Source organism: Thamnophis sirtalis, unplaced genomic scaffold, assembly GCF_051295495.1.
Source record: "Thamnophis sirtalis isolate CommonGarterSnake01/CBP01778 unplaced genomic scaffold, rThaSir2_p1.2 scaffold_3, whole genome shotgun sequence".
Lineage (NCBI taxonomy): Eukaryota > Metazoa > Chordata > Lepidosauria > Squamata > Natricidae > Thamnophis > Thamnophis sirtalis.
The window spans coordinates 159,679,532-159,693,647 of NW_028261383.1; the positions used below are offsets into that span (position 1 = coordinate 159,679,532).

A 14,116-nucleotide genomic window follows, 5' to 3' on the forward strand; every position below is an offset into this window, starting at 1 on the left:
AAACCTATCAAGACAAGATTCAGCAACCCATCTGAATTTGAAAGACAAAGTTCTCTCTTTTGAAGACAGCCACATTCCACACAACTTCACATTTTGGACCGAGAGGACTGTTGGTTTAAAAGAGAAGTCAAAAGGGCCACCGATGTTAAATTTGAACAGCCCTCTCTCAACAGAGGGGAAGGGATTCAATGCCACCTATCTCCTCTTTACAATATAGTCCTTTCAGCAATTCCAAGAAAGTTCCACATCTATTTGCACTATTCAGGTGACCCTGAGGGCACAGATAAACCTCCAAGTGGCCCGAGCGACTCTCAGAGAGATTGCAAGGAATTCAACTCCTTCCATTCTCCACCATTCAATCAGAACTGAAGAAGCTTCTTGGACCAGAAGTGAAATGCCTTCAAGGAAAAACAAAGAAAGTTCAGTTGCCTTTTGAAATAGAACCTTTGGATCATCAGTGCTAGCCCTTGCACTGATGATGTTACCTAGTTTGGGTAATGAAACGTCTGCAAGTAAACAACCAAGCTCAAAGAGCATCAAGGATCCCTCATTTCAACTTTGGATATTCTCCTTCATTAGCTCTGATGTTGCTCCTGGGATCTGTTTGAACCATTATTCCAGCTTAGGAGTCACTACCCTGAGTGCTTCTACTAAAGGAAGAAGCGTATATCAGATACTGTTAGGATGGTTCCGTCTTTGACCTTTCCACTTGATTCCTACTGCATCCCATAAACACCAAGTCAGTGCAGAAACTAGACAATTAGGCAACCTGAGCAAGAAATCCCTTAATGACCCAACCAAGAAAGGTCAGATGAAAGTAGAGAAACCCATCATCCCAAACTTCTGTGGAAGCCCCAAGTCCCAATATATATCTTCATCCAGTAGTGTCGCTACTCCAACATACAATACAGTTAAAAAACTTACAAAGAAGCTTGCACATCTCACAGAGATATTCTATCTTCCCACTATAATACTTGCAGAAAAGCAAAGACCCAATAGAAGAAAATGAGATCATTGTTTCATTTGATGTCATAGCAGTCTTTCCAGCCAAAGACCCACAACTAGCAAAAGAATCCATGCAACTAAAGTGACCACTGAACAACACAACCAACACAAGGATAATACTTCCATACATCAAAAACATCTCAGAAACAACCAACAGATGGTTACATCACGCACTATCATCATAGAACGCAAATCAACTACGGCACGTCAGAATATTTTAAGCAAAGCAAAGCAAACAATCCGCTAGTCCAAGAAGATAAAACAGGAGTAGAGAGAGTATAAGGAGTCCAACATTATGTTGGGCAGACAGACAGAAGACTAGCAGGGTGCAGTCATGAACACCAAGAAGTCAAAAGATACAATGGAAACCTCTGAGTTTTACCACACATGGACAGACTCAACCAGCTCTGAATATCCTAGGCCAAGCTAAAAAAACACTAGCAAATTCCTAGAAGCTTGGCACTCTGACAGATCAGCCATCAGTAAACACATAGAGATAAACCACATTTAAACACCAGTCAAAAGTGACAATAAAAAAAGCTAATAAGGAAACCAAAATACCAGAACACATCCTCTCCAGCAGCCAACATCCAGATAAGTAGGAATTAACACCAGACGAAGCAGAAAACAATACCCTAATCAAGCAAACAAACAAGTAGGAAAGTATACACTAATCAAGAACTACCAAAAGAAACAGAGAAACACAAGCACACACATACGCACACACATACGCACACACAGAAAGACAACACACACACACCCCAATACCGATATTTGCAGGGGAATCTACTGTTTATAAAAAGAGAGCAAACCTTACACTCACTAAGACAGATGATGTTATGTAGTTGGGCATGAAAGCCAGCTAGGCGAGATTGGGCCAGTCGTTCATCTCTCTTAGAAAAAGAACCCAAAGCAATATAATTTTTTAAAAATCTATGGGAGGGCTTCGGCTTTCCCTTATCTGAGCAGTTTTTGGATGTATTGACTTCAACTTGTTAAACCCTCCAGCCAGCATCGCTGATGCTGACAATTTTGAAAATTGAAGTACATCCATCTGGAGGATGCCTAGATTAGGGTAAACCCTTTTGTTTACTTCCCTGATTTGTTAGAATGTATAGACCTTTTGATATTTTTCTGAAAGCCCATGGAGACATCCTCAAAATAATTTATCAATAGCATCCCTCTAGACCAGGGTTGTCAAACTCACAGCCCGTGGCCCGGATGCATCACACCCTGGCCACGCCCATGCCTGGTTTAGCAAAGGGGGGGGGAGTCGCAGTACGCCACGTGACACCGCTGTGATGACCCACGTTTGACACCTCTGCTCTAGACCATCCAATGACATTTATTCCCTTTTGCTTTCTGACCAGGAGAAAAAGAACAGAGCAAGTGTAAGCTTTCATTTATTCTGAGTTGCTTTAAATGTATGTGTTCCAGCCTAGTGGGCTGTTGTAGAATTGCAGATTGTGCGAAAATTCCCATGTAGAAATAAATAAACCATTGTTCTGGTTGGAGTTGAAATGACTACTTTTTCCCTTTGCAAAGCTTTCCTTTGCAAAGAATCGGGAAGATGGTCTAAAATACAGGCGGAGAAGTTTGCTTCCTGAACTCAGCAGTGTTTCAAGAACCTGGTAGTCATTATTTTTTATGAGGCTGGATGGACATATGCACAGTTGCTTCTGCTGGGATGTTTGCCTTGCGGGAAAATGGGGGAGAAATCCATATGTATATAATCTCAGGTTCCCCAGAGACCATGCAACTGTTCCTGTCCTTTCCCTCTGAGCAAATATTTTCCAGAACACCCATTTCTTTCTCTCTCTCTGTCTCTCTCTTTAAAACAGATGGGGAGATGGTTGTGGGAATAGCTCAGTTGCTATTGGAACTTTTAAATTGCTTATCAGTATGTATATATAGTTACTAACCTCCTTCTACCTTTTCTCCTCTTCTTTTCCCCCACCCTTTTCTCATGCCTGTTTCTTCCCCTCCTTTCTCCCTTCCTGCTCATCTCTTAGCCGGTCCCAGCATTGCAGTCCTCTCCGCAGCCAGTTCAGTACTCTCCAAGCTCCTGTCCCCAAGTCCTCCTGCCAGTCTCTCCACCCCAGCAGTACAATATGGTATTAAAAACCCTATATCTTGCTGTCTTTACTCTCTGCGTATATTTCTGCTTTGCTTATCCACATGTGTATTGTACACCCAAACTGATCTGATCAACTGCTTTTGGAATCCTTTTAGAGGAAGTAAAGTACAATAGATGGATTTTTCTTGCAACACATCATTAAACAATTTGTCAGACTTACTGGGTAGAACAGACCAGGAAATGCAACCATTTGAACTATTTCTACTTTGTTGTAAAGATACATTAACAGAAACCTACAAATCTGAAAGTATAGCGAGCCATGGTGGCGCAGTGGTTATGTAGTACTGCAGGCTATTTCTGCTTCCTGAAATTTGGTAGTTCGAATCTCACCAGGCTCAAGATTGACTCAGCCTTCCATCCTTCCGAGGTCGGTAAAATGAGGACCCAGATTGTTGCAATATGCTGACTCTGTAAAATGCTTAGAAAGGGATGAAAAGCACTGTGAAGTGGTATATAAGTGCTATTGCTATAATCCCCCCTCCCCCCATCTCCTTGAACACATAAGAAACTAGGAAGGGTCTCTGTGAGCCTCTTGCCTGCCCAATTATCTAGCTGCAGGCTATATTGTCTCTGATTTGATTGTTCCCTTGGCAGCATTATTTGGCTTGTTCTGCCCAGGTCTTTCCCACATATTATTACACTACTGCGCACTTTTACCAACATCTCTGGCTTCATTTTAAGACAGGGGTCCCCAACCTCTGGGCCATGGCCCAGTTCTGAACCGGGCCGCATAAGTAGCAGGTGAGCGCGCATGCGTGCAGCTCCACTTGTATGAGCTGCGGGCACTTGCACTCATACATGTGCCTGCCACTCACATAGAACCCACCCTCTTGCCCTGCTGGGCTGCTAAACTGGAAAGGTTGGGGACCACTGCTTTAAGATCCTTTCAAGGTATAGCAATTGTTTATAACGTAACAGGTATGGGCTTACTAACGTGATTGCATGAGATCCAAATGTTATCTCCAGAAGGATGTCATTGTTATGGTGATGGTGGTCATTTTAACTACTGTTCTTTATTGCATTTATTGTATATCCCTTTTTTCCTTTGAAAGCTCAAGGAGCCACAAATGGGATCTCCCCAGGCTTTATCTCCCCAGCAGTAATCTTGAGATGTAGGTTGCAGGGAAAGGAGGATTCACACAGTGAGCTCCACCGTTCATTGAGAACTTGAACGCTGGTGACTTGGTACCAAATATCTTAATCATTTTCTATACCATGGTATCATAGCTCTGAAAGTAAGATGTAATTCTCAAACCAGCACACCCTCTGTGTTTTTCTATATTAATTGAAAAAAAACCTAGTTATTTGTTTATTTAAATTAGTTATAACTGCCCAACTCTGACGGACTCTAGGCATTGCTTTCCTTTTGACGCGTGCCTGTAACATCACTGAGGACAGCTGGCCAGTGTCCACCTTCTCATCCTTGCCATGTTTTCCATTGCCTCTCCACTCCAGTTCCTGTGCAGGATTATAAGAGTGAATGCTATGTCTGCCTTTTGCTAGAGAAACGAAGGAAGCTGCTCTAAAGAACACACAGCTGTGGATTTATGTTCCAGTGTCTGGTTTTTTAAATATATATATAAGAATGAGTGAGGCCAGAAAGAGAACATGTTTAGCTATTTTGGAGGTTTTGCTTGTTTTTCCATCTGATGAGACAAGCCTTCCTCAGCTCAGTGTTGAATTGCCTCTTCTTCTACTAAAGTGTGTTAGCTTTAACATGGTTTTTATGAGTTAACCTTTGCAGGATTTCCCTGTAAAAAGCTGGAGATGCTTTCCCAAGTCTGCCTGCAATAAATACCTTTATTTGTCACCCGGTGTGCATTCAGAAACTGCCCTCAATCCCACCTCTCAGTTGTGTCCCTGTGATGGCATAAGTTCAAAAGTCTGCTTACTGAAGAAGAAAAAACAACAGCAACACGAGATCTTGCAATGAAAGGAATATAGGAAAAAAGCCTGAAAAGAAACGGGGGGACTCGTTCGAACTGAACCTCTTGCTGTAGGCTCTTTACAGGATGCTGCTCAATTCTTTGTCTGAATTAAATTCCTTTTTAGCAGCTCCTCTTATTATACCCCAAACTCCTTAATGACAGACATGCTAAATGGTGAAGCAATTATGTGTATCCAAGGTAGCGGCCTAGTATTTTTTTGGGGGGGGGGGAACCCTGGATATTTCAGACACCAGGTGGTGCTCGTTCCTCTTTTCTTTCTGATGAGATTTTGCAAAATGGGTGAACTTTACTTTTTTTTTCTTGCTTTGCTTATTAAATGGGCAGCAGTTTTTCCACATTGCTCCATTTCTGAGGCAGATTGTGCCCGACAAAAACTTCATACTTCTAAAAGGAGTGATGGCTGGACGGTGTTTGCTTCACACTACTCTCACCTCCCAAAATAAGCTTTCTTTTTGTTTTCTGATGCTTTCCCCCCCCCCCCAGGCCATAGCTGATCTGAGGACCTGAGAATTGTAAAGACTATCATTGTTCATCAGTTGGGCAGATACAAGCATGATAAGAGTCCAAAGCAGCATTTCACTTTCCTCTGACTCCCCTGCCCCTCCATCCCAGTTCTCCCAAACACATGCTGTGATAATATACTGAATAGAAGTTCAGTAGGAATTCTAGATTAGCAAGCAATTTACAGAGAATCCTGTAAACTGAGAGGGAAACAGGCTATCATTTGCCACCGGAAATTGGTGGCTCTGCTCTTGCCCACATCAATTTTCGGCAGAAAAAGCAAAAGTGCTCTTGCCAGTAGTAACTCCTCTTGCCTGACTTTGTTTCCCTGATTTGCAGTCACAGAGAACGTTTAAAAAGAACATACTAAGAGGATCGGGCGGTTTCTAAAAACCTGCTCAGGCAGATGATATCTAGATGTCCCAACCTCAGGGTCCATCATCCCCAAGGCAGAGTTGCTAATGACCCAGAGGAATGTGGGACTGCATGTTCAGGAACACTTTACAGGTAGTCCTCGACTTACAGCAGTTCATTTAGTGACCATTTAAGGTTACAACAGCACTGGGAAAGTGACTTACAGTTGTTTTCCCCACTTATGACCATTGCAGCAGCCCCATGGTCATGGGATCAAAATTCGGAAGCTTGGCAACCGACTCATATTTATGACGGTTGTAGTGTCCTGGAGTCATGGGATCACGTTTTGCGAACTTCTGATAGGCAGAGTCAACAGGGAAGCCAAATTCTCTTTAACAGCCATGTTATTAACTTAACAACTGCAATGGTTCACTTCACACCGGTGGCAAAAAAAGACGTAAAATGGGGAAAAACTCACTTAACAAATGTTTTCTTTAGCAACATAAATTTTGAGTTCAATTGTCATAAACTGAGGACTGCCTGTATCAGATAATTTAAAACACACAGGCAACATACATGTGTTTCAGTACCCTCCATGTACCTCTTAAGTTTATAATGTCCTCTTGAACCCAGCTGGCATAAAGTAATTTGACCTTATTACTATAATCAATGGTGGCAGGAAATGCTACAGCAGCAGCCCCCAATCTTTAGGGTACCAAGGACCTGTTTCCTAACAGACAAGCTTTTCCATAGATCGGAAGGAGCCTTGTTTTGTGGATTTCTTGCATCCCGCAGATGGGGTTTTGTTTGTTTGCTGGGTCCAGTTTCTGGCATGCTCTGGACCGGGTTCCAGTCCATGGGCCAAGGGTTGGGGACCCCTATGCTACAGGTTGCTTGAAAACTTCTATTACTGAAATCCTAGCCTAGTGTTGTGGCCCACCAGCAGCTAGTGGAGCTGGCAGCAGATTCGGACAGTGAGGAGGTTGGGAAGGAACATGGGCCAGTCCTGGATCCTGGAGAAGGCTCTGATGAGGGCTCTGCATCAGAGGCAGAGTGGGGCCCTCTGACAGTTATCAGCTGCCTATGGAGTCAGACATCAGTGAGGCAGACGGACAGCTGGAGCCTATTCCCAGTGTGCGCATGCGCAGAGCTGCCAGGAAAAGGGAACAGCTAAGGATCAAGGGCCAACTTGGGAGTGAGGCCACAGGTGGACAATAAATGCCCCCTCCCAAAAAGGAGCAAAAGGGGAGTGGAGTTTGCAGGAGACAATTAGTTCGCTTAATTGGTTCGTGACTCTCAGAGGCTCCTTGCCAAGTTTGAAGATATTGGCCTGGCAGCCCTCCAAACCAGATAAGGTCTGTGACTGCATATTCACCCTTGAAAGACTTTGCTAGATGTGAATGAGCAGAATTCACAGTCAATTAATAAAAGGGTTTGTTTTTTTTTGGTCAGGACAAGGAGTCTGCTGAGTGGTTTGGGGAAGCCTAGGTCAGAACACCTATATTTTTTACAGCTTACTAAAACACTATCCTTAACTGACAAAAGCTGTAATGAGCAATAGAAGTCAGTCTTTGTGGTGACAGTCATAGCATAAAGAAAACAAAGCCTTGGAATCTTAGAGACATAAATGGTAAAGAGCATAAATTAACAAATGAAATAGGGGTGGGGGAGCATATTGTGGGGGAGAATGTAATAGCTCCAAAGGAAGTACAGGCGCATAGATAAAGTATGAATGAAAGGGCTAAAAGACATGCCTGCACATACAAATTAGTGTCATCCAAGTTATCCTGAGCGCATATGAAAGTAGAAATTCATGGGCTGATAACAATGGTTTCTTAGCCTAATGCCTGGGAAAATGCTGCTATTGTTCTTTTATACAAAAGGAAGGGTGGTAAGAGTGAAGACAATAAATACAAAGGCATTCGCTTCTTAAAAGCACCTGAGAAGTTATTTGGTAGAATTTTGTTTAAAATGGAAAGAGAGGGGACACTGAACCAAATTTAGTAACTGTGGTGCTGTTTTTACGCCGGGCAGGGGTCAATAGACCAGATATTTACTTATCTGTCATTGAGAAATGTAAGAATATAGTAAAGCATTTGAGAAAATAAATGGGATATTTAACCAATACTTCAGTATCAAGTAGACAGTAAGATCCCTTTTGTGTCCCTTTAGAGTATAAGGAATGTTTGTGGGCATGTTAGAAGTGTTTTGGTTGAGGATATGAATGTATGTGTACATTCATGTACAGATAATTGACACTTGAAATGATTTGCAGCAAATGTTTAATGATACGATATTGTGAGGAATTTAGGGCCAAGCAGTTGTGAACAATGCAAATTACACATGTAAATAGAACACAAAAGCAAATAGGTGAATTCATGTGCCTTGCTAAAAAGCTTACTAAAAAAAACACTCTGGGGAGGTAAGACACCCCTAACACCCCTCAGAGTGTGTGTTCTGTTAAGACACAGCCTGTTACGCCTTAAAATGACTTCTACTGTACTACCGTAAAATGACTTCTACTGTACAGTGCAGTGGAGTTGCCATGGTAATGGCTTCACAGTACTCTACAACAGTGTTTCTCAACCTTGGCAACTTGAAGATGTCCGGACTTCAACTCCCAGAATTCCCCAGCCAGCATTCGCTGGCTGGGGAATTCTGGGAGTTGAAGTCCGGACATCTTCAAGTTGCCAAGGTTGAGAAACACTGCTCTACAAGGTGGAAAATCCAACATTAGAAATTACATTTGGTCTGTACATTTCCCCCCTATAAATAAATACCCTGGCAATGCTGGTTTATCAGCTAGTAAATTATATGACAGAAGAAGAAGGGACTAAGAAGATAGAGTGAAGTGAGAAAGTCATAATTAGACGGAGATGATAAAATCCTGAGAAAGAGGTTTTTTTTTTTTACATTTTCTTATTTCAGACCTTTAATTTCTCTGATTTATATTCTCTTTCCATTGCAAAGCATTACTTATCGGAAAGAGAATACTGTGATGGACATGTAGGTAAACACACAGATGTATGCTGTACCTCCTTTGCGTCTCATAAATCTTAATCCCTAATTGAAGACCAAATAACCTATTGCTCTCACAACATTTTAAGCTAATTCCCATCATTCCCATCAACGTGGAGAATTTTGAAGGACTGAATGTGTTATGGAGGCCATTAGATTGTCTTACCCAGCCTAATAAACAACTGTGTTGTGTAAGAGCTGGTGTGATTCCTGCATATACGCCATAGTCTGACAAGAACAAAGTGTTAGTTATATATATGTATGATGAAAGTTATGACTGGAAGTAGGTTCTTCTATCAAACAAGCATAACAACTTGAAGGAATCCCTGATGTCCAGTTGTCGGCTCCTCCTGCCTTGTTTCTGTCCCCTTTTCTCACCTTTACTGTTATTTGAAAGTAGGCACTGATTCCTTAAAGTGACACACTCTCCTTCTCCAGATCAAGGTCTACTCCTTTTGCATGGTTTGCTGTGGTGGCCTGCGATCTATAAAAGCCATATTTAAAAATGTGTTACTTCGGTGGGGTTTTTTTTTTTTTAAGCAAATGCTTACAACACATTGTATAATTTAGGAATGCCCAAGTAGTCATTTAGTCTTCTTTGATCGTTTCTAGGTTGGATTCTTCATTTTCCCAGCGTATTCCCCCAGTCGCAATGCAAATTCCAATGTGGCATTTAGACTGTCACTTGGCCAAAATGGAAGTATCATTTCCTCCTTCAGCACTTGGATGGTTTTAATTTAATGGTGTAGATATGCTTATCTGTACTTCATTATTTTTCATTCTATTTTTTTTTTTTAAATTTGTGGAGCTGAACCCTAGTTCTTAAGTATGTCTGGTGTAAAGGTTAGTATAGGATTATCATGTGGGGTGATGAATCAAGGTGCTAAAGTGACACGGTTGGATTTCCTCTTTCCCTTTCTCCACTTTCCACCAACTTGGTGCGTGTGATTTTCTCGTTCGTCTTCAGAAAAAGGGCTCGTATTCCTGCTAACTCGTATGCTTTGCTGGTGCATTGATGCTGTATTCACTGTGCTGGCGGGTGGTGCTGGCACTCAGTGCATGCTAATGGAAACATCCCCAAGGCCAGTTTTTCTACTTAATTTGTTTTCTCTCCTTTGTTTGGCCACAGGCTGATGAGCTCAGCAGCCCCTTTGGACAGATCAGCCTCAGCCGCCAAGGATCCACTGAAGCCCCTGATCCGTCCTCTGCCATGTTCCAGCAGCCAATCATGTCCCAGCATCCTCAGCAGACAGGATTCATCATGGCTTCCCCAGGACAGCCAATCACTGCCTCCAACTACTCTGCCTCAGGGCACACGGCGCCAGCCCAGCAGGTTCTCCAACCCCAGAGCTATATGCAGCCTCCGCAGCAGGTAAGTAGCAGCATCGGGTGTAACGGTAACACTTCCATCGGACTGTCTTCTGCTATGGTTTTCTTAGGATATAGAACAGAATGGTACAGTCCACTGGTATACATTCCATTATAGCACAGAGGAGCAGTCGTAGCTCCCATCTATCGGCCTTGAATCAAAAAATGGGAGAAACCACTACGTCTTTGGGTGTATCATGTTCAAGGGACAATATGTACTACAGTTATCTGTATAAAAATAAAAAAGCTATTATACAAAAATACTTAAAATAATGAGAGGGGAATACACACCACTATTTTTTTCCTCTAAGCAAATTGATCCAAGGGAATCGTAAAAGAATTCATGTAACTTCATCACAAGACAGGTTAGAACAGTATGGTCTCAATTTCTGATAAACATTGATTGTCGAAAAAAATTGGAAAGCTTTGAAATGGCATGCATACTAAGCCATCATACTGCTGTTCCCTTTTAGGACAACAATATTATACAAAGTACAAGAACAGAATAAAAATAAAGTAAGCGGAAGGAATTAAGGGAAGAGAAGGGGAAGGGAAGGAATCCCATTTAAGGAGTCTTTAAAGGAATTAAGTAAAGGTAAAGGTTCCCCTCGCACATGCGTGCTAGTCGTTCTTGACTCTAGGGGGCGGTGCACATATCCATTTCAAAGCCAAAGAGCCAGCGCTGTCCAAAGACTTCTCTGTGGTCATGTGGCCGGCATGACTAAACACCAAGGGCGCATGGACTGCTGTTACCTTCCCACCAAAGGTGGTTCCTATTTTTCTACTTGTATTTTTACGTGCTTTTGAACTGCTAAGTTCACAGAAGCTGGGACAAGAAATAGGAGCTCACTCCGTTATGGGGCGCTAGGGATTCGAACCCGTCGAACTGCCGACCTTTCTGATCGACCATCTCAGCGTCTTAGCCACTGAGCCACTGTGTCCCTTCTAAAAAGAATTAAAAAATGAGAAACACAATTACATCTATGTTGATGAAAATTCTGTAAGCCATTCACTGTATCTCTCCATACATTTCTAGACTCGTAGACCATATTTGCTCCTTGCCAGAGCTATACATGGCTTTATACGTTATATTTTCTACTTTTTAACCAATTCCTTTTTGAGGCTTTTATCAACTCCATCGAACTATTCTTTTGTTGGATCTTCTCTTTCCACCATCAACCCAATAACTCTTACATCTTAGACCTGATTTGTAATTTGAACCTCATTAGTTTTTTCTACATGACTACTCCCATCACTAGTTTTTCATACTGGTTACTAATTGTATTCAGCCCACATTAAATTAATCTATTCATTCTTGACCCTTTCTTGATCTTCTTTTACCATACACTTCTCTAGTAATCCGTTCTCATTATATGTATCACGCCTCTCACTTACATGCAACAAACTGGTACAAAGACACACTCATACAGAGCCATTTTGACTTGTTTAAAATAAATATTCACTTGTTGCAACAGATCACATGCTACCTACTACCTTTTCTGTCAGCATTTGCATGTCTGTTATCCATTTTTTCATCTTTAGTAAACATGCTTCTGAAGGACAACATTTCATTTGTTTGCGCTAGGGGGTTATTTTTTTTTTTTTTGCTATTAATGTATAACTTGAAATTGTTTGTCCAACTTTCTCTTATAAATTCAGTTCTCTTTGGTATTTTACCACGTGAATTTTAGATCCCTACTTCTCACTGCATCATATAATCTGTCCACCATTTTAGTTAAGGCTAGAAACCAGGAGTCTGAGAGTTCTAGTTCTACCTTAAGTCACAAAACCAGCTGGGTGACCTTGAGTTAGTCACTCTCTCTTGGGCCCTATGAAGTGGGCAAGGACACACAGTTTCCATAACCCTTGTCTAGAAAACTGGAGTCGCCAGGTGTCAAAACTGACTTAAAGGCACAAAAACAAACAAACAATTCTCAGCAAATAGCATGTTCATGTCCTTGATTAGCCAGCCTAAACATAAGTTTATCATAAGCAATCTTTACTGGAAATTTAGTACAGGCACTCCTTAACCATAGATACCTTAAACAATCATTACATGTCTTTGCTTGGTGATAAACTACTCAGTAAGCATTACAAAATCATTGTCTTAATAAATTATGATCCTAGAAACCCTAGTATTCAAATAGTATGCCACAATACAAATAGCAGAGCTGCTAGAAAAAAATAGTTTATAGTGGCAGAGCACTCATGAATGAAAATACCTTCATAACCAAAACCTTCCCAAGAACAAGGATCCTAATACTTTCTTAGCACTTTTTCTAATTAGCTGTAAAAAGTGTCCCATGTGAGTCAGTAGCTTATATAATGTTAATTCCTTTCAAATCACATGGGAATCTCAAACATTTCTTCATTTGAGTTTTTTCTTTTCTTTCTTCACCTGAAATGTTATCATCAGCATATTTCTTTGGCACTTAGGTTACCCATTTTGGGAATGGGGAGGAGGACACTTCAGCAGCAGTAACGCCCCAAAATGAGGAAAAAAGCAAAATAGACACTAACAGAGTAACATACGCATAGTAGCTGACTTGAGTGGACAATAAAGCAGCAAGGCATTGTATTTAACTGAACATTTCTCCCCACGTTCATCTGCCATTTCTGGTTAGCTCAGAACTGAAACTCAGAAAAATTATGCATAAACAAAGATATTTTTGCTATATAGACATCATTCCCCTATTCAGCAATCCTGTATGAGCAAATTTGTATTGAATAAACCCGTGCTATATAAGAACTGATTGCATTTATTCTTAGGAATACTTTACTTCTATTGCATGCCATTCCTCTCTCATTTAGAACTATCCTGTTCTTGGAAACATTCCAGAATTCATACCTATTTACTTTAAATCTTCCTTTAAATCAGCAAATGTACAAATATTTCTGTGACATGACAGAGAGCAAATATTTTTCTTTCTTTCTTTCTTTCTTTCTTTCTTTCTTTCTTTCTTTCTTTCTTTCTTTCTTTCTTTCTTTCTTTCTTTCTTTCTCTCTCTCTCTCTCTCTCTCTCTCTCTCTCTCTCTCTCCCTCCCTCCCCCTCTCTCCTTCCCTCCCTCCCTCCCTCCTCTATCCAAGTAATTCTGCATGTCAAACAGCAATAAAATATAACTAAAGGTTTTCTTGTCAGCCGTGTCTGACTCTGTGGGGAGCTGCTTATCTCTGTTTCTTGGTCGGTTGTCTGAGACATTTTCCATGCTTATATGGCCAGCATGGCTATATACCAAAGACACACAGAACACTGTTACCTTCACACTGATGTGGTGTCTATTAATCTACTTGGCATTTGCATGTTTTCGAACTGCTCGGTAGGCAGGTACTGCAGAAGTAACGGAAGCTCACCCTGTTGCGCGGAGTTGGGTCTCGAACCCGAGCGGTCAGCATCTTTAACCATTGAGCCATCACGCCTCCTAATATATATCTATACTTGCCAAATTAAAACTTTAGACTGAGAGTCAGTTTAAAGACCCAGGTTTTCACTAGACCTCTGAAAGACCAATAGGGTTGGGTCTGTCTGTATTTCTAAGGAAACTGTTCTGCAAAAGAGACACCATTACGGAGAAAGTATGTGTTCTGCTGACATAGTTTCATTAATGAGACCCAGAGCATAACCACATCCCAGTGGTGAAATCTAATTTTTTTTTGCCACTGGTTCTGTGAGAGTGACTTGGTGGGGTAGGGGTCATGTGACTGGGTGGGTGTGGCCAACTTTTTTTCACTTTTTAAAGCATTCTTCCCCCCCCCCCCGGGTTTGGGCAAATGGGCAGGAAAAAA

The 14,116-nt window shown here is 41.4% G+C and overlaps 1 protein-coding gene across 9 annotated transcripts in view; it reads left to right on the plus strand.

Moving 5' to 3' along the window:
- R3HDM2 (R3H domain containing 2) overlaps positions 1-14,116 on the plus strand; it is a 181,385-nt gene that overhangs the window by 141,343 nt on the left and 25,926 nt on the right. For 5 of the 9 annotated variants that reach the window (XM_087710600.1, XM_087710602.1, XM_087710606.1 and 2 more), the window contains 2 exons: positions 3,018-3,119; positions 10,094-10,336. In XM_087710600.1, coding sequence (XP_087566726.1) covers positions 3,018-3,119; positions 10,094-10,336 — 345 coding nt within the window. The remainder of the gene's footprint in view (positions 1-3,017; positions 3,120-10,093; positions 10,337-14,116) is intronic. The other 4 variants (XM_087710607.1, XM_087710604.1, XM_087710605.1 and 1 more) reach the window with 1 other exon arrangement.